The sequence below is a fragment of the Chiloscyllium plagiosum genome, unplaced genomic scaffold, assembly GCF_037043375.1.
Source record: "Chiloscyllium plagiosum isolate Xiang-an unplaced genomic scaffold, Cpla_swu_hap1 HiC_scaffold_7, whole genome shotgun sequence".
Taxonomy (NCBI): Eukaryota; Metazoa; Chordata; class Chondrichthyes; order Orectolobiformes; family Hemiscylliidae; genus Chiloscyllium; species Chiloscyllium plagiosum.
Window position 1 is genome coordinate 6,976,029 of NW_028270145.1, and position 26,456 is coordinate 7,002,484.

The 26,456-nt window shown below is 42.2% G+C and overlaps 1 protein-coding gene across 5 annotated transcripts in view; it reads right to left on the minus strand.

The window, feature by feature from the left end:
* Positions 1-26,456, minus strand: part of LOC122551267 (E3 ubiquitin-protein ligase HECW2) — a 345,727-nt gene that overhangs the window by 105,559 nt on the left and 213,712 nt on the right. For all 5 annotated transcript variants that reach the window (XM_087988687.1, XM_087988685.1, XM_087988686.1 and 2 more), the window contains exons 9-13: positions 23,786-25,219; positions 23,401-23,496; positions 13,414-13,564; positions 7,582-7,694; positions 2,250-2,374 (exon numbers count right to left, since the gene is read on the minus strand). In XM_087988687.1, coding sequence (XP_087844813.1) covers positions 2,250-2,374; positions 7,582-7,694; positions 13,414-13,564; positions 23,401-23,496; positions 23,786-25,219 — 1,919 coding nt within the window. The remainder of the gene's footprint in view (positions 1-2,249; positions 2,375-7,581; positions 7,695-13,413; positions 13,565-23,400; positions 23,497-23,785; positions 25,220-26,456) is intronic.

Here is a 26,456-nt window from a genome sequence, read left to right on the forward strand (position 1 = left end):
GGGACAATTTCATCTATTTGGTTGCTCGCACAGCTCAGCCACAAGAACACGGTGGTACGGAGGCTCATTGGTCAACACTACTGCCTCATAGAACCAGGGGTCCACATTTGATTCCAGCCTCAGGCAACTGCCTGTGTGGAGTTTGCACGCTCTCCCCGTGTCTGCGTGGGTTTCCTCTGGGTGCTTCAGTTTCCTCCCACAGTCCAAAGATGTGCAAATTAGGATGAATTGGCCATGCTAAATTCCCCATGGTGTTCAAGGATGTGTAGGTTAGGTGCATTAGTCAGGGGTAAATATAGGGTAAAAGGGTAGCAGAATGGGTCTGGGTGGGTTACTCTTCGGAGGGTCGGTGTGGACCTGTTGGGCCAAAGGGCCTGTTTCCCCACTGTAGGGATTCTCTTCTCTGAAAAACAAAGCAGTTACCTCCAGATAGGGGCAGTCAAACATGTCTGAGGAGGAGGAGAGGACAGTAGAGGGAGCAGCAACACATCTTTGCCCCACATTTTCTAATAATCTCTGCAGCTTTCTTCCACATCTGAGGACCCCTCTCAGGAGATTCCTAGTATATGCATTAACCTCTCAGCAGCTTTGCCAGTGACACCAGTATCTTAAGTAGTTTCGAAAACAGAGGAGAATCCTACAACTACATTTTATTCACTCAATAAGGGTGTTGCTGGCTAGGCCAACATTTATTGCCCATTCCTAATTGCCCAGAGGGCAATTAAGACTTAAACACATTGCTGCAGGTCTGGAGTCACATGTAATCCAGACTGCGCAAGGATGGCAGATTTCTATTGTTAGAAGAAATTAGGGAACTAGATTTCATTTTTAAAAACAACAACCAACAATTATTGTCATTTGTACGGTTGTCATTGGGTTTTTAATTCGAAGTTTTTAATGAATGTAAGTTTTGCCATCTGCCAAGACCAGATTCAAACCAATGTGCCGAGAATTTTAGCCTGGGCGTGGATTACTGATCCAGTGATGCTAACACTATACCACCAGCTCCCCAAAATAAGCACAGAAAGAATCAGAAACACTTGGATATCTAGACATTCCTGACTTAATAGCTGCTTGGCTACTTCCAGGGTACTAAGTACATCCTTGTAGGATCTGTGGTCACAGACCTGTTGGACCTGGATGAAATGGAAGCCTTTTATGCTCATGGAAGCCATTTGCAGACCTCTGGGAGCTTTGATGGCAACATGCGTTCAGTTAATCATACTTTGCACCAGTTGGAGTTGAGCAATGGCTGCAGAACATATGTGTCTCTCAGATGACTGTTTTGAATTGATGCAATATGGCTGTATTGGTTGGGTCTCCAGAAGTGGAGGACAATCACCACCTTGATATAACAATGTGCCACAGACTGGGATTTCCTACACATATACCCACTGGCTCCAAGAGCTACAGAGAAGTCCAGTTGCTCTTTCCATCTTAGCTGCTCAGAGGACTCACCTTTTGAGTGAACAATGCCCACAGTAGGTAGACAGTCTCCCGAGGTCACTCACCCATCTGCTTCCTCCAAACAGCCATTCACACCGCTTCTCCTTCCCCTTTAAGTCCACACAAGCACAAATTACCAGATGGCACCCTGACACCCAACCCAAATATGTGGTACTTCACCTACATACATACACTACACTCCCTTTAAACAAAAACAATATACAATGCCAATGCTCCTCTATGTTTTATGTCGAGGCACGTTGCCTCTCAACAGGTTCCATGTGAAACCAGATTTTACCTTCCACCTCTTTCCTATCTTCATATAATTGATGGGACTCTGAAACTTAGGGGTTCCTATAGATTTCTGTAAAGGACATAAAAGTCAAAGAAGGACATAAAATGGCATTCCACTAACCTTCTAATTGGCTGAAATACCTTTTGGTAGGTTTGAGGTGATCTTCCATTGCACAATGCCTTATGTCTCTTGAAAAACCTGAAACTGTTGTGACGACTTTGGAACACTTTCCTACATAGCAGACCCACAAGCCACCTTCTCAAAGGGCCCAGAAAATTCTGCCCTATCTGTCACTTTGCTGGATGTTTGGATACACTAATTAATACAAAGGAGCAGCTTAACATCATCTCATCTACACAGATGCTAGAGACTAGCCCTGCCAACCACACTCAACTTCCTACTGAGGTCACAGGTAAATTTAAAAAATAGTTTGCCAACATCAGAATGTAGCTGAAATCAACACTGCAAATAATCAGCATATCCAAACAAAATAGAATAACCAGCTTACAGGGTTTGAATGTAGCACTGTGAAGAACTCTGGACTGGTGAAGAATTTGACAGGAGGAGACTGCAGCAATAGATTCATCCGGGAGCGGGAGGCAGAATGAGAGAGTATGGGCTCTCTTCTGAAATCTGTTGTGAAAAAGGGAGAGGCAAAACCTTCCATTAACTCCATTGTACATAACTCTGCAGCTAAATGAACCTTACTATTTTGCAGTATCTTGCAGAGTCTCATCTCATCAGGTGATGATCACATATTATACAGTCATTTGTATAATCTTACACTTTTAAAACAGCAACATTCTATAAATATTCACTGAACAACTAGCATAATGTGAAATATTCCAAATACCTAAGAAAATATACTACTTTTGCGTTTGATTGCACTCGGTTAATATGGACAGAAACTAACAGAAAATGGTTTCAGTTTCTACAAATCAGTACAGACAGTGTAACGTAATGGTAATCTAAAATAATGAGTCATTCTCAGTTAACCAAGGGTGTGATAACATCCTTAAGGTTTGGTGCTTCAACTTTAATTTTTGCAAGATGTTTGGATTTTTTTACATTCTTCAGGGGAAGGAACATTGATGCTCGGAAATTAAACATTTATTATTATTGCTGAAGCTGTGATTTTATAAACTTGTTTCCAGTGGCTATGGCAGTCAATTAGTATTCATAAACCTGGCTCTGTTGTGTCAGCGTCAAATTATCTCATGCTAATCAAAGGACGAGCCAAATGTTCCCACACTCAATGACTTCTCCAAATAAGACCAAAAATCATAGTCTCAAAAAATGAACGATTTTGTCTGTTGGGTGCACACCCAGAAAGAACTGGTTTTATGATTGCGCAAAGTCTATAAGATCAAAGAGGAAACTTACAATCTACCATTCTTGCTGGAACAACACTAATTATTGGTCTGAATTAAAGCGAGAACAGGATTTTTCCTGCCTCAGTTGCTTAATGCAATGAGAGACTAAATAAATTCACACCAGAAGGACCCCAGGTTCAATCACCCATCTGTACGAAGTCTGGTGCTCTCTGCAGGATGACTACAGAAACACCATAAGTATCTTCAGTATCAAAAGTCAAGAGAGTCAAGGCAAGCTTTATTTGTCATTTCTACCATATACAACCGATACAGTAATAACGAGAAAGCATTCTTCCAGGACCAGGGTGCTACATGGATAACACAAATTACACAAGAGTATAGTCATACACAGGGCATCATAAAGTGCATAGGAAAAGTGCAAAACACAATACAGCACAGTAATTCCTGACCATACAAGACAATAGGCACAGCGGTGGACAAATTACAGTGTGATAATGAATGATAATTAATAAACCATTGTTTTAGCAGCAATTTAAAAGTCATGCAAAGAATTTCAGATGGAATACAGTGTGATCATACAGCGTTAAGGAACCTGATGGCTTGGGGAAAGAAACTGTTCCACAGTCTGGCCGTGAGAGACTGAATGTTCTGGTATCTTCTGTCAGATGGCAGGAGGGAGAAGAGTTTGAATGAGGGAGTATGTGGGGTCTTCCACAATGCTGTTAAGCCTTGCGGATGCAGTGTGTGGTGCAAATGTCTGTAATGAAAGGGACGAGAGACTCTGATGATCTTCTCAGCTGTCCTCACTATCTGATGTAGGGTCTTAAGGTCCACGATGGTACAATTCCTGAACCAGGGCAGTGGTGCAGCAGCTCAGGGTACTCTCAATGAACCCTCTGTAGAATGTGGTGAGGATGGGGGAGCGGGAGGCGGGCTTTCATCAACCTACATAGGAAGTAGAGACACTCCTGGGGTTTCTTGGCTATGCAGCTGGTGTTGAGGGACCAGGTGAGATGCTCTTCACGATCTCCACAGGGGAGCCGTCGATGTCCAGCGGAGAGTGGTCATTCTGTGTCCTCCTGAAGTCAACAACCATTTCTTTCATTTTTTATCCACATTCAGAGACAGGTTGTTGGCTCTGCACCAGTCCGTTCACTGCTGCACCTCCTCTCTGTATGCTGACTCATTGTTCCTGCGAATGAGACCCACAACAGTCGTGACATCAGCGAACTTAATGACATGATTCGAGCTGTGCATTGCTGCACAGTCGTGTGTCAGCAGGGTGAACAGCAGTGGACTGAACACTCAGCCCTGGGGGACTCCCATGCTCAGTGAGATGGTGGGCGGAGATGCTGTTCCCAATCCAGATGGATTGAGGTCTCCCAGTCAGGAAATCCAGGATCCAGTTACACAAGGAGGTATTCAAGCCTAGCAGACTCAGCTTTCCAATCAGATACTGAGGAATGATAGTGTTAAATGCAGAACTGAAGTCTACAAACAGTAATCTGAAGTAGGTGTCCTTCTTGTCCAGGTGGGTGAGGACCAGGTGGAGGGTGGTGGAAATGGCATCATCTGTTGAGCGTTTGGGATGATACACGAATTGCAGGGTATCCAGTGAGGGGGCCGCAGGATCTTAATATGCCTCATCATGAGCCTCTCAAAACACTTATGATGATGGGTGTATGCGTAATGTGGTAGTAGTTGTTGGTGCAGGACACTGAAGACCTCACAGGTTAAGACAGGGAGACTTGATTACAACCCAATAACCACGGTTGAAAATAGTCATACCTGGTCTTTGGCAAGGACAGCAACAGGTGTAGCAGCAATGTAACTGCAGATGGTGACAGTCTCTCAGCAATAATATAAGAGAATAGCCATTTACTCAGTCCTTAACTCTCTTCAAATTATTCATTGCTCAACTGCTATCATCCCAGGATTGTCTCCCTTTTGACAGGCTCAAAGGCAACATGTCCAGTTTCCAAAGCTCATCAAGGCACATGTCACTGTCTCAATACAATTAAGAACCACATTTTTACCCATCCTTGTCTCCCACTAACTTCTCCAGTCAGTAGATAACTGGGAGCTCATCTGCCAACCTTCCTATCCAACTTTCTATCCAAAGATATGCAGGTTAGGATTGGTCATGCTGAAATGTCCATAGTGTTCAGGGATTTGTAGGCGAGGTGGGTTAGCTAGGGTAGAAATTGGGTTACAGGATATGCTGGTGGGGCTAGGTCTGGGTAGATGCTCTTTAGAGCGCCAACGCAGACTCGATAGGCCGAATGGCCTCCTTCTGCACTATAGAGATTCTATGATTCTATACTCACTCCAAACATTGCATCCCTCTTGGACTCACTGAGCAGATTCATCACCCTCTCTGCATCTCTCCTCAGAATACTCATTCATTTCAGAACATGGACAGCATTTCAGAACATGGACAGTATCATCTGTGATTCTGCAAGATGATTACATCCACATCACATAACTTTGACAGAAACGTGATGCAAAATGATAACATCTGGCTCCTTCCAGCTCATTCCACCATCGAACCTGCCCAAACTATTGTGGAGCCATTTTTTTTTTAGATTAGATTAGATTACTTACATTAGATTACTTACAGTGTGGAAACAGGCCCTTCGGCCCAACAAGTCCACACCGACTCGCCGAAGCGTAACCCACCCATTCCCCTACATTTACCCCTTTACCTAACACTACGGGCAATTTAGCATGGCCAATTCACCTGACCTGCACATCTTTGGACTGTGGGGAAACCGGAGCACCCGGAGGAAACCCACGCAGACACAGGGAGAATGTGCAAATTCCACACAGTCAGTCGCCTGAGTCAGGAATTGAACCCAGGTCTCTGGCACTGTGAGGCAGCAGTGCTAACCACTGTGCCACCGTGCCGCCCATTGTAACCAAACCTCAACACGGTCTCTTCCTCTATTTCTCCTTCAAGTATCGTCACAACTTGCTTTCTCTCTCCTATAAAATCCTTCATTTCTACCACCCTGTGCTCTTTTGTAATATCTCACCAAGATAGCTTCAACCCACTCCTTGCTCAGCCAGTGTGGGGAATGATTTCAGAATTCAATACAGAAAAGAAGGAAAAGAGAAATGATATTCAAGAATGGATAGAAAAGCAGGGACAACAGGTCAGCAGACTGGATTATGAAAATCTATTCACTGTCAACACAGTTATCCTTGACTTTGTGGCCTGATGTGAGACTTTCATCACATGCTGAACAGGTCTCTTGACTTGGGTCCCTCTTATCTTCAAAGCAACTGAGCCACCCTGGTCACCATATGACTAATTCATTCAAGGTATGACTTTTGGCTCCATTTACAAGAACAGACAGCTGGTCAAATGTTCAGCAATTTTCCAATCCCAGCAGCTTCAGCAGAAACAGTGGTCACTGCTGGGACTATGGCAGTTCCTGAAAAAGAAATGTCAAGGTCTAGACTTAAAGGTAAGTCCTGAGTGTTACTGGGGCTAGGTGAGGCCCCAGTGAGGGGGTGAGAGTTGGTTCATCAGAGCAGGTCGGGGGGAACATTGTGTCGGAGGCTGGGGAGGAACGTCCTTGGCTGGGGGTGCTTCCATTGGACACAGGGTGCCCAACATGAGGGGTCACCTCTCAGTCCACAAAAAGACTGCCAAATCTCACTCAATAGGAATTATTAATCCACAAATTAAAAATATTCCCATCATCCTGCACTGCCTAAGTATAATATGCCATCGCTATTAACCTGTAATAGTGACACTTGAAGATTTTATAACTAAAAATGTTAAATTTAAAGGTTCAGCCAATGCACTGAAATTAAATAGATTAGGTTATCCTGAGCATGCCCGGCTACTTAGATCTTTTCAGAACATCTGGGGCACTGCTAACCAATAAAACCAACTGTGGATCCCCTTAACTAGTGAATCAAAATTAAGGATTGGCAATTAAACAGCTCAAGAACAAGAAAAAAGTGAGAAAGTGTGGGTACATTTAATGTCAAATCCATTACAGAAAGAAAAGATGGTTAGAAGGATTGGATAGAGATGGAAGGATTGACAGACGAAAGAGAAAAGGTGAATCTCCAGCAATATTTATTTACCTTAAGAAATCCGACTGCGTGATTTGTAATTGCTCACTTTCTGGGGCATTAGGTTTATTGGCAATGATTTACAAACCAGCATCAGGTACTGCTAATTATGAGACTTGAAGGAAGCTTATTGGACAATTCATGTTCAAATGGAACAAATCCATAAAACTCATGGAAATATTACTAACAAGATGGCAGTTTTGCAAGACCAAAAGCACATTAATGAAATGTACCATACAACACATGGTATATATTGCCACTCCTTCAGCAAATCCTGCCCATTGTGGTGAATGGGTTACAACTATTACTCTGATGGTATTATCAATATTGCTTTTCTTAACTAATAGTTAAACACGATTCACCATTATTTGATTCCACATTATCACATTCTTTATTGGTTACGTCAATGGATTTTACCTGTATTAAAATGAGGAAAATGACTTTCATCTCCTGCTCCTGGTTCAACGCTACTGGCTTGGCCAGAGTCCTCTGACCTCTCATTGGTCATTGTACGACGAATACTCTGATACCTGAGGGGGAGAAAAAAAGAACGTTTTTTTGCAGTCTTTATATGATAATGATATTCGGACATCTTCTCCTTCAGTTGGCAGCCTGATTTTGTTTTTGCAATAAGATTTAAGGATTGGGAATTCAAACACTCAACGACGAGAAAAGAAAGCAAAGTAGATTGGGTGAATTCAAAGTCAAATCAATTCAAGAAAGGAAAGTGGAACAGAGGATTGGATAGAGATGGAGAGACAGTGACCAAGTTTATCACCATACAGTCAGAAATCTCCCTGGTGTCTTTGTGTTGGAGTGATAGTGCCCCTACCTCTAGACAAGAATATCCAGGTTCAAGTACCGTCTGCCATATAGGAGTTTCATGATATGTCTGAGCAACTCTAATTGCAGCAACAAAGTAAAATTTGTAAAAGTTGCATATGGTACCAAGGGATTTACTCAACTCAAAACACAGATAATGAATACAGGCCTGGATTTACTGCTGCACTGGGGTCTCACTCCCCTGATGAATAAGTCGAAACTGAGTTTATTCCCACTTGGATGGATTTCTGCACAGGGGAGTAAGTTGGATTCTCCAGTGATTTAGGGATAAATTTCTGTTCCCAAGGTAATTGGCCATGGAGCCTAGGGTGGAATGGGAGCTTTGGTTAACAGATCTGGAGATGGAAGGAGACCAGAGTGATGGAGAACATGAGAGTATGGGTTGAGTACAGTACATTGGAAGGTGGTGGATTAGGGAGTGTTAAGGAGGCCTCCCTCCATCAGCCCAAACAATGAGGTCCTTTACGACTCCTGCCAGCAGCCTCTCCTGTCACTGATTGAGTTTCAATGGTGTCATGTGTAGTGTCCTTATGTGGCTGTTCATTGGATGGACAGGCTTCTCACATCTTCTGTGCTGCTGGTAAAACTGTGACCTGGGAAGGAGGGGAATTGGGGCAGGCAGCAGGTACCACAATGCCCAGGGCAAGGCACCCAATTTCTGACTCCTTAACCCTCCCTTGCCCCATCTCCCAATGGTCTCTACCCAACCCATGTATTCCTGGGGCTGCCATAAACTAAATGCATACAAATCAATTTTGGAAAAAATTGGTTTCATTTTGATTCCTTCATGCATATAGAATTTTAAAATCCTATCACATGGTACCATGTGGTAAGGAGCTGAAAAGCTTCAAATGGTGTACCATCACTGAGTCACAGTCAACAGACTAGGTATATAATTTTCCAAAAATAAACCAAGTGAACTTGAATTGTATTAATACCAGGGTGCATATTGAATCATTGGCTGATTTTAGCTCAACATAATCACAAAAATCCCATCCCCCTCAACAGAAACTGGGCTTTTTGGTTCCTTTACAGATTTTAGCGCTTTAACCTGAATATTTCCTTCTAAATATTAAGTTCAGCATTGCTATGAATTGATATTGTGAACTTCTAGGGAACACAAAAATGTTTATCTATGCAATATCCAGGCAAATACTATTGCGACTTTATAAAACCTCTCATAGTGGAGAACCTTGTTTTCGTATTTGGCTGCTGGAGTATATCAAATGCTACAACATCATTCATTTCCAAACTGTGGGCTGAAGACTTACCCTTAGTAAACAGGGCCTGGGATTCTGAGGTAACAAATTGTTTAATTTACACAAGACAGATGACACATAGCAAATGGAATAAAATAAGAATCCAGACAGTTCTCTGACCTTGTCAACACACAAGCTAAATATGTACCATATTTTCTTTTAAGCATAGACTTTGGAGTATAAGCTCACTTCATACTCTGTGAAGCACTGGGTATAAAAACTGGTATGAAACCTAAAACATGATTAGCTTATCAGCCACAGAACTAAAACACTAGTGGCCGAGCAAAGGGGCCACATATAATCCTCATAAAATGAATGTTCCCATTTTTCAAAGATCTCACACAAAACTAATAATCAAAGTTGAGGTTACATTGGACTCTGTTTCTCTCTTCACAGATGCTGCCAGACCTGTTGAGTTTCTCCAGCACTTTGTCGATATTTCAGATCTCCACTATCTGGAGATTTTGCATTTAATGTCAATCAAACTCACCATTCTAAACTGCAGCCTGATCCCAATCTCTGCCAAGTTAGCTCAATACATTGTTAAAAATAAAAAGCACCAATTTGGCAGTGCATTAGCCTGGCCCTCTGGATTCCTGAGCAGGGACATTACCAGCTTGGTACCCTATCCCTTCTGTCATTAATATGCAACCCCATGAACTGAAATGGTTGGCAGTTGGAGGAAGGGCTATTTAACAGACGTCCTTGGCAGACACTGAGATGTAAGTGCAGAAATAGACCATTCAGCCCATCATGTCTATTCAGTGATCTAAAACATTTGCAGATCTCTCAGCTTCTAGGCTCAAAATTTACTTCAACATCCTCTGGCAACTTTGGTGGGACTTAAATGCCTACCATAGATTCATCATGTGTAAGTCAACTTGGCATATAAGATAATCCAGTTGCTCTGGTCCTAGAAACCTTGCTTTTGTACCTGTTTAGCAACAAAGATGGCCCCTGCTTTTTATTCATGGCATACTTTAGTTGCATTACTAACCAACCTTAGTGTGAGTATTTTACTTACTGGTACCTCAAAGCTAACTTCAAGAGATCAAAAAGTTGAGACAGGCTGCATTGTGGAGAGAGGCAGGTAGTTGAGAGAGACACACTGTTTGCCAATGACATTTCAAGATGGTGACCAATTTCACCAGAGGTTCACTTTTATATTTAGGAAACCTGGTCGGCAATGACAGGTTGGGGCAAAGGGCCTATTTCCGCGCTGTATACATCCATTGGGTACAGTTACAATGTTTAAAAGACATCTGGATAAATTCATGAACAGGAAAGGTTTGGACAATATGGGCCAGGAGCAGGCAGGTGGGACGAGTTTAGTTTGGGAGTATTTTCAGCATAGACTGGTTGGACTGAAGGGTCTGTTTCTGTGCTGTATGACTCTACGACTCCAGTAGACAATGAAGAGGCCATCTAATCTATTTGTTAAGCAATCATTTATATAGATTAATATCTTAGCAGCAAAGTTTTAAAACATGCTTTTGATAGAATAATGCACCTAAAGTGACCCCATTTGCTCCTAAAGTGTGTGCAAATTGTCCTCAACTTGCAGAAAGTAATTACACTGACATCCAAAATTGGGCACCCTGTTTTAACCATGTGCATAATAATTCTATCTACAAAGGATCCATTGCTTATGCATTAAAAACTGTGATTATTGTGAACATCAACACTAGGTGGAGCAATGAGCACACACAATCAGGAACAGATCATTGCAATGAGATGTCACTACCCAGTGACTGAGCAGCAGCAGCTGCTTTTTACAAATATGGCGCAGCCAATGTAATCACTGATTAAACTCGCTGGGATACTGGGTAATCACTGCTTCTCATTGTTCTGTGCAGCCTTTTCTTCACCCACCCAAGATGAGTTGGCTATAAGCAGCTGGCAGGGAGCATGAGAAGCATTCCTAATGATGGGCTTTTCCCCGAAACATTGACTCTCCTGCTCCTCAGATGCTGCCTGATCTGCTGTGCCTTTCTAGCACCGCAATCCCGACTGTAATCTCCAGCATCTGCAGTCCTCACTATCGCAGAGCATGAGAAGCAGCTGAGGCAGTGCAGAGGGTTGGGAGACACTTTTAAAAAACTAAAATGTAGAGCAGTCTGTGCATGCACTGGTGCTGATTTCACTGCAAATGGAATGTGATGATGTCAGCAGCACATGCTCAGACAAATCCTGAAACCTACCACGGCTGCTGATGTCACCAGTCCCATCTCCAAATGCACCAATGGCCAATATGGCATTCAGAGTAATTACTCTAACTTTGAAAAATAAAAGAATAATCACCGAATTGTCAAAAATTGATCCACTCCCTGCTACTAGTATCCCTGCAGAGGCCCTGTTTAGACACTGTTACCAGGACCTCAGTCAAATTCCAATGTTCCAAAGACTTCTGCCTCACACTTCTCATCTCAACAGCAGCTGCAGAGGTCTCAGCTGACTCTTTGACCTTGTTCTGTGGCTAAGACCTGGATCAGTCTTCTGGTTCAGGGGACTGCTTCTTCCTCCCCCTCAATATTGCTAAGAAGGATATAGAGGCTTTGGAGAGGCTACAGAAAAGATTTACCAGGTTTCTTCTTGGTTTGAAAGGTATTAGCTATGAGGAGAGCTTGGAAAAACTTGGTTTGTTGTCACTTGAATGTTGGAGGCTCAGAGTTGTCCTGATAGAGATTTAGAAAGTTATGAGAGGCATGGAGAGGGAATGGATATTTGGAGTCTTTCTCCCAGAGTAGAAATATCAATTACAGAGGAACCTTGATTATCCGAACAAACGGGAAGGGAGTATTTTGTTCTGAAAATCGAATGTTCGGATAACACATTTTAGTGAAGCATCGGGACTTTGCAATCTTGTTCAGATAATCGACATTCGGATATCAAGGTTCCTCTGTTAGGAACATAGATTTAAGGTAAAAAGGGAAAGTTTAAAAGAGATGCGAGAGGCAAGTTTTTTTTAATGTAGAGGGTGCTAAGTGCTGGGAATGCACTGCCAGAGAAGGTGGCAGAAGCAGATACAACAGCAACATTTAAGAGACATCTTGACAGATATATGAATAGGTAGAGAATAAAGGGATATGGACTGCCTGGAAGCAAAAGGTTTTTAGTTTAGAAAGGCGTCTCACATTGGTGCAGGGCTGCTGTACTGTTCTTTGTTCTAAATGGGAGAACAAAACAACTGGAAGAGGAAGAAGGAGAGGAAGCTGCAGAGTAAAGAAGAAAGATGAGAGTAAGAGACAGAGAGGAGGCTAAGGAGAGAATGAGAGCAGGAGAGGTGAGTGAGAATGAGAGGTAAAGGAGGAAGAAGGATGGAGAGAAAGAAAGGAAACAGAAAGAGGTCAGAGAAGAGAGAAGTCAGTTGTACACACTTAAAACCTCATGAAATAAAATTTGAGACAAGCTATTTACGGTCTCTTGGCTATTGTTATTAAAGTGGACAAAAACGCCCAAACCTAACTGCCAGATGACATTTGCATAGCCTTTCTCAGTATCAGCCTGGAATCAGTCACAGAACTTTGCCATTTGCTGCCAAGTTACAACGTAGGAACAGAATTACTCATAGTTAGCAATGTTAACACTGTACCAACTGTTGTCTCATTCTCAGCCATCACAGCAGTAGCAGCTACTGTAATAAAAACAAGAAGTGCTGGAGAAAATCGGCAGGTATGCAATTCTATGTAATCCCTTGCTTTGAAGATAAAGATGGGCACAGGTCGATCTGTGGAGATGAGAAATCCCTGGAGTAAAATCACAATAAATTAGAACTGCCAGATGTTTTGACTGATTTCAAATGTCATGTACCATTTCTTTCCCTAATTAAAAAACTGAACATGTTGGACAGGCTTTTGCTTTATTACTTTGCTGTGGTGAGATGGCCCTTGACAGTGCAGTACTTGCATATAATACCAGACTCTATGTCCCCATACATACAGTGATGCTGCAGTTCAACATTTCACCTAGATCATATCATGTGCCTGGTCACTATTTCCAGGTCAACCGACAGTGGTAACCGAATGGTAAGTTATCTTGTCTTACCATTCGTTTGGCAGTCTGACAATCCAGCTATCAGGAAAGACTGCACTGATTAACCAATAAGCAACAGTTAAGATAAAATCAGATTTAGCTGCTTTTCCTTTACCTTCGATTAAGTTGCTCCATTTGTTGGATTGAATTGGAACGTTGAACAATTTGTTGACAGGCTGGGGTTGTGGGTCTTTGCCAAGTAGTTGTCCTGTTCACATGGTCTACGTAAAAGATTCGACCATGACTATCAATCCGAGCTTCCCAATCTACAGTATTGTTTTAAAAAAGCAAATAAATCAAGAAGCAAAGTTGAGAGTCAGAATATACCACAAAAAAATTATTATACCCTCCTAAAAACATCTGAAGACTTTATCTTGTGCCAGCCAAATTTAAATACTTGAGTGTATAATGCTAAATTATATGATAACAAAGGTGCAAACGATAACATTTTAAGAATAAAATTTAAACTCTATTGCTGCTGTACCAATTTATTTTGTTTTAGAGAAATGATTAAATGATGATTTGTCTCTTTCATTTTACAGTGAATAATACAGTAAAATAGTGTGAAAAGTTTCAAATGTCGCCACAATCCGGCATCATTCTGCATAGTTTAAGAATAAAAAGACATAACTGAAAGAGAGTCTATCTTCATTCCACTGCCTCCACCATGAGTCCTGAGCTGATATCCCTCCTCCTCTGCCTCCCTGCCACCTGCACCAGACCTACCAATATAGGAGTCGCCACTCTTTAGGCACCATCTGCACAGTTACTGTACTTGTCAAATACATTTTCTAAAGTCATTAGTATGTTGCAAAACCTGGCTTTCCTACAAAATGGCTGAAAAAAGATTTATAATAGTCACTATGGAAGACTATCATATATTCAGAACTGTGGTTAACATTACTTTAACACATGTAGACAAATGTATCTGTGATTTATTTTCACCTCAAAATGTATTCTCATGTCACATGACTAATTTCCCACTCTACTGTGCACGAATTCTGAATGATACACGTAAAAGATTCTACCTTCTTGCTCAATTCATTATTTATAAATCTTGTTGAGACTATTATAATCCTCCTTTGACCACCACCCCCTTATTTGCCTATGTAACCAAACCTTTGTTTCAACATCACAACAAAACACTCAACCAGGTTCTTGATAAATATCTTCACCAAAGATACCAATTTATATTGTGATGTGGAACAGCCGGTGTTTGATTGGGGTGGACAAAGTTAAAAATCACACACCAGGTTATAATCAAACAGGTATATTTGGAAGCTCTAGCTTTCAGAACATTGCTCATTCATCAGGTACCTGTGGCTCAGGATCGTAAGACTCAGAATTTAAAGCAAAGGATTACAGTGTCATACAGCTCAGGTAATATATTGAACAAACCTAGATTGCTGTTAAGTCTTTCACCTTTTAGAAAGGGTTGCAGGTTTCAGCTAATTAATATGTAAATCCCAGGACTTCTTTTAAGTCACATTCTCGAAATAACTTAAGGTTTTATTTAAAAAAAGGTGACATCTCAGCTCAGACAAGGTATCTATGAATTCCTACTTTGGAAATAGAACCAGTCAGACTCAAGATTGGGATACAGACAGACTCTAACCTCACACCTTTAATACAGTGTCTGAGCTGAGATGTCACTTTTTTTATATATAAAACCTTAAATTATCTTAAGAATATGACTTAAAAGAAGTCCTGGAATTTACATATTAATGAACCAAAACTTACAACCCATTCTAAAAGGTCTTATGATCCTGCTCCACAGCTACTTGGTGAAGGAGCAGCACTCCGAAAGCTAGTGCTTCCAAATAAACTGTTGGACTATAACCTGGTTTTGTGTGATTTTTAATTTTATATTTTGAATGTTTGAATTAAATCATGAGTCAGGACTGCGGGGGTTATTCCGGACCAAATTGATCTGATCATCTAGGATGCTGCATTAAGAACTCAGGTAACTCCCAACTGGAATAGGAACAAAACTGAAGGGCCAGTCACAAACAACTGTCCCATACGAGGGAAGTATCACAGGAAGGAAAGTCAATTCATAACTTACCAAAGTTTTGAAAATGCTAACAAACAGCAAGAACTCAACATTGAGCTTCAGGTCTTGGTCACACATTTGTTTTGTAAAATGTTGTCTCCATAACCACAGTCCCCCTCACTCCTTCTCCCTGCAACCCATTCTGTTGTGCTAGTATATGGTGAACTCTTGAGAAGTCAAAAGACTAACATATTTGCAAAGTTAGAAATGAGGACCAAATTGACCAAGCTAGAAACTGTGTCAATCATCGTGTACAGCATTTTTTACAAATAAAATCAATTCCTCCTCTGTGACCTATGAGCACATCAAAAACAACTAGATAATTGCATTTTAACAAGGGCATTATTCCAAAGATATCTTCCCATCAACTTTCGATCTCTTTTTGCTTTCTAAAGATGGAATTTCTTGCCAGGATATGGTTCAGGAGATTTCATCAATCTTCTTATACTTCATTCAAATGCTGATTCAACAAACCACAATCAACAAATTGCTTTCATGTAGTATTTTGAATACAGTAAAACAGATCTCAAGATGTTTCCATCATAATGGATCCTGACTGTCGGTGTTCTATTCAACTATAACCCACCTTTATCAATGAACACAGAACAATTGCTTCTAAATACTAAGCGGAAATGGTAAGGTTGTGCAATTTTATTCTGAAAAGGTTAAGCCCGACTAACTCCATAAATGCTGTAACTACATAAAGGGTACATGGCTTGTCAAAACATAATAAAAGAATAGAATTTCCACATATTCCCAAATCACCTGAGAACATAAGAACATAAGAACTAGGAGCAAGAGTAGGCCGTTCGGCCCTTCGAGCCTGCTCCGCCACTCAATAAGATCATGGCCAATTGTTTCGTGGACTCAACTCCACTTACCCGCGTTTTCACCATATCCCTTAATTCCTTTATTTTTCATTGACCTTAGCTGTAAAAGCGATTATTAAAGTAGTGTCAACTACTTCCCTGGGCAAGGAATTCCATAGATTAACAATCCTCTGGATGAAGAAGTTCCTTCTCAGTTCAGTTCTAAACCTGCTTTCTCTAATCTAGAGGCCATGCCCTCTTGTCCTAGTCTCACCTACCAGTGGAAACTTCCTATCTATTTCTACTTTATCAATTCCCTTCATAATTTTATATGTTTCTACAGGAACCCCCCTCATTCTTCTGAATTCCAATGAATATAATCCCAATCTACTCAGCCTCTCTTCACAAGCCAACCCCCTCAACACTGGAATTAAATAGTGATCCTCCTCTGCACCCTCTCCAGTGCCAGTACATCTTTTTTTAAATAAGGAGACCAAATCTGCACACAGTACCCCAGGTGTGGCCTCACCAGCACCTTGTACAGCTGTAATATTATCTCTCTGTTTTTAAACTCAACCCCTTTAGCAATGAAGGACAAATTTCATTTGCCTTCCTAATTACTTGTTGTACCTGCAGACCAACTCTCTATGATTCATGCACAAGGGCACCCAGGTCCCTCTGCAAATCAGCATGCTGCAACTTTTTACCTTTCAAGTAATAATCTATCTTGTTGTGACTCCTACCAAAATGTATGACTTCACATTTACTAACATTGCATTCCATCTGCCAGACCTTTGCCCACTCACTCAATGTATCTATGTTCCTCTGCAATGTTTCACAGTCCTCTGCACACATTGCTCTGCCACTCATCTTAGTGTCATTAGCAAATTTTGACACTGTACATGTGGTCCCCAACTCCAAATCATCGATATAAATTGCAAATAGTTGTGGTCCCAACACCCATCCCTGAGGTACATCACTAGTCACTGATTGCCAGCCAGAATAGCACTCATTTATCCCCACTCTTTGTTTCTTGTCAGTCAACCAATCCTCTTTCCACGCTAACACTCTACCCCCCTAATACCATGTCTCCTTATCTTATCCAGCAGCCTCATGTTCGGCATATTGTCAAAGGCCTTTTGGAAATCTAGGTACACCACATCCACTAGGTCCCCATTGTCCACCTTGCTTGAAATGCATTCATAGAATTCCAAAAGATTTGTAAAGCATGACCTACCCTTCATGAACCTATGCTGTGTCTGTACAATGGGTCAATTTCTTTCAAGATGCCCTGCTATTTCTTCCTTGATATTAGACTCAAGCATTTTGCCCACTACAGAGGTTATATTCACTGCTCCAGAATTGCCCATCTTTTATCTACTTCCCTTTTTAAACAGTGGCGTCACATTTGCTATTTTCCAAACTGCTGGGACTGCTCCAGAGTCCAATGAATTTTGGAAAATTACCACCAGTCCACCTGCTATTTCTCCCACCACTTCTTTTAGGATGCATTCCATCAGGGCCAGGAAACTTAGTTATCCTTCGCTCCATTAGCTTACCCAACACTAACTCTTCCATAATAGTAATTGTTTCCAGGTCCTCACCTACCTTTGTCTCTTCGTTACTTACTAGCATATTATTAGTGTGAAGACCAATGTGAAGTACCTGTTCAATGCCTCAGCCATTTCATCATATCCCATAACTGATCACCCCTTCTCATCCTCTAAAGGACCAACATTTAGTTGAACCACTCTTCTCTATTTTGTATATTTATAGAAACCTTTGCTACTTGTCTTTATATCCTGTGCTAATTTTTTTCTCATACTGTATCTTACTTTTCTTTTGTGACTTTCTGTTGATCTTTAAAGTTTTCCCAATCTTCTAGATTCCTGATGTTTCTGGTCACTTTGTTTGCCTTTGCTTTCACTTTCATAGCCTGCCTTATTTCCTTAGACATCTGATGGCAGATGACCCCTCCTCTTACAGTCCTTCCTTCTCACTGGAATATAAGTTTGCTGAGCACATTGAAACATTTCTTTGAAGGTCCTCCACTGTTTGTCAACTGTCGCAACATAAAGTCTCTGTTTCCAACCTACTTTAGCCAAGTTCCCCCTCATTCTATCATAGTCCCCCTTATTCAAGCACAGGACCCTGGTATTGGATTTTATCTTCACACTATCCAGCTATATTTTAAATTCAACCATACTGTGATCACTCCTTCCAAGAGGATCCCTGACTGTGAGGTCATTAATTATTCCTGTATCATTAGTTAGGACCAGATCTAAGATAGCTTACTCCCTCATCAGTTCCATTACATGCTGTTCAAGAAAACTATCACAGACATACTCAACAAACTCCGCCTCAAGGCTACCCTGACCTAGCTGGTTTGACCAATCTACATGCAGATTAAAATCCTCCATGATAACAGCTGTACCATTTTTACAGGCATTAGTTATTTCTTTGTTTATTGCCCATCCCAATGTGATGTTATTATTTGATGGCCTAAAGACTACGCCTATCAGTGACTTTTTCTTCTTGGAATTCCTTATTTCCATCCAAATGGATTCAACATCATGTTCCACAGAATCTATGTTATCTCTCAGTACCACCCTGATGTCGACCTTGAATATCAGAGCTAAGCAACCTCCCTTATTAATCTGGGGAATAATTTCTGTGGAAGACTGAAATAACTGCACTGTGACCAGCCAGCTCGGGAGTCAGTCCCTGAAATCAGGGTACTCTGAATCCCCAGTTTATTCATTTTTTCTCTTTGTTTTTCTCTTTTGTTTACTTTCCCCACACCACCGATGTGTCAGTCAGGGCTCCCTGATTGGCCCAGGTTAACAACCCCAATCAAGGTTCTCACAGTCAATAAGATCCACCTTGTTCCAATCACTACATCGCCCCTCTTTCCATGGCCCCACAAAATTCCAGGCACGGAAGCCTGGTCTTTCTCTTGTAGCTTCTCGTGGGATGTTTTTGACCCGGTCCCTTTCCTCTGACTCGGACAAGATCACAGTCCATCTCGTGCATCTGGAGCATCTTGGGAGAGTTTCCTTCATTTCTTCTGGTGGTAATGGTATCGAGGCTGCATCCATCTCAGACTCTGAGGTTACCTTAACAGTAGACGGACAGGGCAAACCTACAGCTTCTGACAGCCTTTCTGGCCCCTGCCCCACTTGAAGGTAGCAGCTTTCAGGTGATGCACATGTTTGTTCAGGACGGCGTCACTGACGCAAACTTTGTACATTATGGGACCTGACCTTGTGTCAGTCTTGCCTCGTACCTATACAGGGCCAGTTCCATGGTTTCGGCACTAAACTCCGTCCCCTGAAGTAAACTTTTTCTCATACTTAGAGGAAGCATATGGCCAGCACTGGCATTTCTGCTACTATTTAACCTTGCCAACCCCCCACCAAGGTCCAGGAATATCAGGTTTCACAGTCGGTACGGCTGGTGTCTCCCACCCTGAAATCTGCACTGGTTTGATGATTCCCTCACTTTCCAACCTCCTGATTTCCACCTCTACTTTTGCCCGCAAGGCAAATGGCACCAGACAGGCCTTGCGAAATCTTGGAATTGCTTCCTGGTCACATGGACTTGGCTGCTTTGATAGTCCCAAGCCCTTCCTTAAAATGTCCTGGGTATTTCATTAGGACTTCATTGAGGTAGCTATTTTCTAATCGAAAAATGTTGAGCCAATCAAGGTGAATCTTTCCCAACCAATTTCACCCCAATAGGCTTGGACCCAAGCCTCTCACTACAATCAGTGGGAACTGCACCAATTGTTTCTCATAGGAGACTGGAACCAAAGTCATTCCTCTTAATCTGCAACAGTTCCCCAGTGTATGTCCTCAGTCTGTCTGACGTCTTGTGCAAACCTAAGGGTTGGAGTCCCAAGCAAATCTTGTTAAACAGATGTCCTGCAACCACAGATACAGCTGCATCGGTATCAACCTCGATGGGAACCTGGTGACCATTTAACCAGACATTAATTTTAATTGGGTTTGATTTGAATGTTACTAAGCAATTTAACTATGAGCATACCAGCCTATGAGCTTTCTTACTCAAGTCAGGCGTTGTAGGACTCCTTTGCTGTCTCGAGTCCGCATACCGGCAGCAACTACAATGGCTTGCCAGCCCAGATCCTGAAGAACGTTTCAGCCACATGGCCGAAGCTCAGCTTTGTTGTGGGGTTTTGCTGTGGGCAGGCCTAGGGTCCCTCTGCTCAGGATATACCCTGTGTGAAGCTCTGTGATTGCCTACATTCAAGGGAAGTTCCCCAAGTTCAGTCAAACAGGTGAGGGTGTCCACCTCTACTGGGGTGCCCTGTAGCTCCCATGCTCCACATGCCACATTTTCTAATGACAAGGCCAGCTGTCGTGGACGTTTGAAGTCCAGTTGGGCTTCCGCTAGTAGATACTTGTGCATGGGTTACGTCATTAATCCGACTCTCATCGCCACTGAAATATCTGCACTGTGGTCAGCCAGCTTGGAGTCAGTCCCTGAAGTGAGGAGACTCTGAATCCCCACTTTTTTTTAATGTTATTAAACAGTATACAAAATACAAATAAACAGTTAACATGAACAACCGTATACAAGAAACAGCAATTTACAGGGGTAGGGTCAGCAAGGCCAGACCCCAAACTCTCCCACTGTTCAACCATTTTTCAGGGAAATGAGAACAAACCTCAAATCCCACTTTCAGTTATCACAATAGTAACAGTAACAAATACATGCAAGACAGTCCAATCAAACAAGAAACAATGCATAGAATACAGACCTCCCCCCCCAGCAACCCAGTAAGCCAACCATCCTTCCCACCTTTCGGCCACTCTAAGGAAGCCCGCCCAACACCCTTTCTGGCTCTTGGTCCACCCCATGCCCTTCCTGCTCTCAGTCCGCCCTAACATACCTTCCGGCCACCCCCAGGACACCCTGTCCTGTTCTCCCCCTCCTGCCACACCAGACGACAGCAATCGGGATGGCCTACCCACCTTCTGGCTTCCCTAACCGCCCTTTGCACCTTCTGGCCACCTCTAGGACAGCCTGCCCTGGTACTTTCCTAGGTTGACAGCGCTGAGGACGGCCTACCCACCTTCCAATCCTCAGTCTGCCCCTATGTACCATCTGTTCTCGCCCACCTCAATGCGCCATCTGGCTTGTGGGCTGCCCTGACAGGCGTCCATACTATGTTTATAACAGCTCATCCCCCTCCCTGGGATGACAGCACACAGGGCAACGCATAAGCCTTCTGGATCCTGGCCTGCCCCTACGCACCTTCTGGCTCTAGGCTAGCCTGACACACCTTCCGGCCACCTCTAGGACAGTTTTTCCCGATTACCCCTTCTCAGGACAACAGTGTTCAGAATGGCCTACCCACTTTCCGGCCCTTGGGACAACTGGCATCGGGATGGCCTACCCACCTTCAGGTTCTCAGGACAGCCTACCCACCCTCCAGCTCTCAGGGTGACAGCTTTTGATGACCTATGAGCCTCCCAGCTCACATTAAGGTCTGCCAATACCAGGGCACAATAAAACCAACAAGCAACAAGACAAAGTCAATTACTGAGTCAAATCCCTTCTGGTACACAAAGTCCATTGCCATAAACAGTTCTCTTCAGGATATAGAATCCATTCCCAGGAACAGAGTCCACTCCAGTGGGCAGAGGCCACTCCAGAAGGCAGCAAATGCACACCACACAGCACACATACAGGTGCTCAGTCTCCATAGAGGCCTGGTCCATCCACAGAGGACCAGGCTCACTCACAGAAGTACAGATCATTATAAAAGGGTGCAGTTAACTCACAGGGAATGGTCCGCTCCAACAGGCAGCAAATGCCCACCTCCCAGCACACACATAGGTATTCAGCCTTTAGAGGCCTAGTCCACCTACACAGGGCTGGGCCTACCCACAGAGGAGCACTTCATCTGGAAAAGTCTTAAAACTAAAAACCAGAGTACAAGGACTAAGCTCTGCTACAAAATCAGCATAGTCCTTTTCTCAAAGTAAAAGAAAAGAGTAATACACAGGCTGTTGCCAGCCAGTGAAACAACAGTTCCCCAATGAGAACTGAAATACACCTGTAACACATTGACTATGTAGATCAGCCAGTTTAGAAATCTGTTCTCAATAAAAAGGAATACCAGATAACAAACTGGCTGTGTAGATCAGCCAGTTTCGGAATCAGGTTCCCCAAAAAAGACAGAAACCAACAGCAGTACATCCTGGCTGTGTGGCCAGCCTGCTCAGAGCTCGTCTCTGAAGTGAGGAGACTCTGAATCTCCATTTATTTGTTTTTTCACATTTAAACAACATCAAATTTTATTGTGCTTCAAAAAGTATTGAACAAACTAAGTACTATTAACACTAAAGTTTACAACTGCATATTTTATGAACTCAGATTACTTTATATTTCTCCCCAAGAGCTCTCTTATCTTAAAATCCCAATGATTCATTCAACTGAAAGCCTCAGAACAGCTTTTTCAAATTGACTTGAATTCTCCTCAGTGTTTCAGCTAACTTCTGAGGTAATATTCTGGAAACAAAAGAGGAAGGAAGAGAACCTCGGACTATTGGAAAAGTATTGTTTGGGTGTAGCTATATTGTTATGGGGGTCTGGGACACACAAATAAGGTTGGAGTGGAAGGTTGAGTAGTAGGGCAACAGAGAGGGTCCAGTTATCTAGCAACAGTAGTAATAAAATGGAAACTCCTGAAAAGTAGAAATGCTCAAAAACACCTGTCAAAAGCCATGAAAACCCCCATGGGGGTCTTACACCAGAAAGGATAGGGGAAGGAGGGAGGACGAAGTAATGAAACAACTTCAAAGGTCAGTGACTGGTACCATACTGGAAACTTTGGTTACACTAACACTACTTGACAAGTGCATGCATGGAAACTTTAAATATCATTTTCTTTTGCAGCAAATTCGAATTAACTAAAAACGGTGTCATTTCCTAGCTTAATTCATGGGAATCAAATCCTTTTTTTTGCTTTGAAAAAAAAGTTAAATCAATTCCCCTGTTTATATGTCAGCCAGAGCTCCCTGATTGGCCCAGGTTAACAACACCAATCAAGGATGTAATTGTCAATAAGGTCACCTGGTTCCAATCACTATTGTTTCTAGTCAGTCTCCAGAGTTTCTACAAATCTTCCAAAATTAACATGGACAATGAAGAGAATTCTTAAGGGAACGACTTGAAAAATATCTATTCTGAGCAAATGTATTCGACTTACTTGGTGGTAGTGGTTCATCAATACGCTGATAACGGGTCACATCCTGCCGCACTGAGGGTAAGGATCTCAGAGGCTGGTGAGAGCTTGATGGAGAATCTGCCCAATAATTTTTTAAATCATAAAAATGTTTCAAGATGCAACTTGGAACAGAAAAATTACTCTTATGAAATTAATCAATATTTTAATATGTATTAAGCGGCCACACCACTGAATCATTTCCAATGCAAAGTGTCACAGAGTTACTTTTTTGTTCCTTTACTATACATTCAGGTTAAAAACCCGGGGGAATAATATTTTGGTCTACTTTGCTAATTGAATAACTTGCTTCAAATTATAGGAATGTTACATGTGACTGTATGACATTAAATTTTTCTTCTAAAATTACCTGGATTATCACCTTCAGTCTCTGCTGTTGCTTCACTTGTTTCTACTGGAGTTGCTTGAGCAGACCTTGTATCTTCTTCCTGTGTTAGATCTCCTGATGCTGCTGCTGCTGCCTGCAGACTCCTCCTTCTCTGCCAAATGTCTTCTGTTTCAGATGCAGGCTCCTGCTGCTGTACCTCACTAGTACTTTCAGTTTCTTCACTCACTGGAACATCTGTAATATCTTCTGAACCTTGGGTTTTTGCATGAACATCAGCCACCGTATCAGCTGGACAGACACCATCTTCCTCATCCTGTGAAGAAAATGCTGGAGTTTCTGAGAACCTGGCGCTTTCAAAAGAGGAAAATCGTGTGGTGCTTTCTACAGATGAAGACACCCTTGTTGTGTTGCCACTTCCATTGCATGAGCTGTCAGCACCTTCTGCATCGCTTTCCCCCTCTGGCCTCGTGCTGGCCTCACTAACACTCTCCGTACGGGTTGTATCACTTTGTTCATTCTCTGAAGAGAGTTGGGATCGTTCTGATGTTTGATCCACTGATTCTGTTTGGGTGAGCAATCTCTCTGCACTGATTTCAGCTTCAGCAGCTTGACCCACGGTCGTCCTGGAAGCTTCTGGAATTAGTTCATTTCCTTGGCAGGCACTGCTTGCACTATTATTGTTCATCTGTAATTCACGGTTGTCCTGATCTTCTTCTTCCTCTCCAACCTGTGCCACTGAAGAAAGGCTACATAGCAATTGATGAAAATTCCCGTAGTGAGAGTCTGATAACTGTTCATGTACCATTTCTGAGGCTACCTCTTGAGTTTCTATCAGATTTATCTGGGAGTCAGAAGACTGTCTCAAAAGAGATTGGCCACCATTTCTGTTTTGAAGACTCTCCAGGTCCTCATCACCAATTTCATCAGAAGGACATTTAAATTGTATGCCATTTTCTTCACTTTCTCTTGGTAACTGGAACCCACAAGGCAATTCTTGGTGAACATCATGATCTTCTTCATCAGAATCTATATGAAGCATTGCATTCAATCTAGTGTCTGTTGGAAAACTGCTTCTCAGTTTGGGAGATGCTCCAACTTGATGCAAGTGAGCTTCTGCCAAACTTGACTTGGCGTTTTCATTGTCAACTGTATCAAGATAATCATTCAGTGATTCTTGGCGATAGGTTGAACGCCTTGCTGGGGATGGCCTTGTTACTGAAGGTTCACCATGTACTGGAAATTTAATCTCAATGCTTCCAATTTCATTAGTTGCACTTGGAATGTGCACTGGCCCACTTCCATTCTGTGTAGATCCATTCACAAAAGCTTGCATCTGGTCAGGATGCACTGCTGATACTAATGGATCTGGCATATCTTCATCATCAGATGGACTGCCCAAGTCTCCATTCACAGCACTTGCTCCAAGATAAGCGCCCAACACCTCAGGAGAAGCATCTATTAAAACGAAGTACGAGCTTCATTTAGTACACAATAATAAAAACCTCTTAATTTATTGTCCAAGTTGTCATGCCCTATTCTGGGCCATCATATTAGCTATGTTTACTATAGATGTAGCATGAGGTTACGGAACTACAAGAAAAAGATTAACTACAGCAAATCTGATCAGAATTGTCACAAGATTACATAGACAAGCAAGTAAATGCAAACGTTTTTTCCCCAAAGCTACTATTTGAGGCACAACCCTCACCCTACTACTCCTCAAGTCATCTAAGAACCCATTTGGAGCTTGCTTCTAGTCATTACATGGTATTGCAGCAATTACATGCTAGTTCTCTGTACGGCAATCCAGTAACTCTAACAATCTACTTCCCTCCACCCATAGCCCTGTACATCCAATTTCACGGTCACATCATCTAACCCACCTTTCTACTTCATCTCTTGTGAACAGCTCGTTCCAGGCCAGTACCTCTGGCAGTGTAAAGAGGTACTTCTTCACATTCTCACTGTATCTCTTGCCCAAAGTCTTAAATCTGTGTCCACTTGTTCATGGCTAATCAGCAAATGCAAAAAGTTTTTCTTTGTTACCTTATGTAGCCTGTCATAATCTTGTACAGCTCTATCATATCGCCACTGAAACTCTTTTATTCTAAGGAGAACAATCCAACTTCTACTATCTACGTATCTAAAATCTCTCATCATGGAACTATTTTGGTAATTCTCCTCTATACCCTCTCAAGGACAAGCATATCCTTCCTTAAGTGTGTTGGCCAGAATTGGACAATATACTTTAGTTATGGTCGAAGTAGAGATTTATAAAGGATTGGTGTCACTTCCCTGCTTTTGTACTCATCCCTTCTCCAGAATCCTCTTTTCCTGTAGATTGCTGTGCCCTGAAACTTTCAGCCTTCGTGATTAACTAAATGATCCAGTTCAGTCTCGAGTTGAATACTATAATCTAAAATTTATAACAGCAATTCAAAAAAAATTGTAACTGGGGAGGGGAGCAGACTCCAGTGACAGATTTGACCCTCTTGACAGTCAGGGACATGGAGACCTAAATTTGTAGACAGATCCAGAATCTGTGCAAAAGATGACCTATTCTTCTCCAGTCCCTCGATCACACAGCAGAAACAGATCATGTCCAATAAGATGCTTTTTATATTAAATAGGCCTCAAAATACAAAAAAAAACTTGAGGTCATGCTCTCTTGATTATTTCATACCTTTAATGT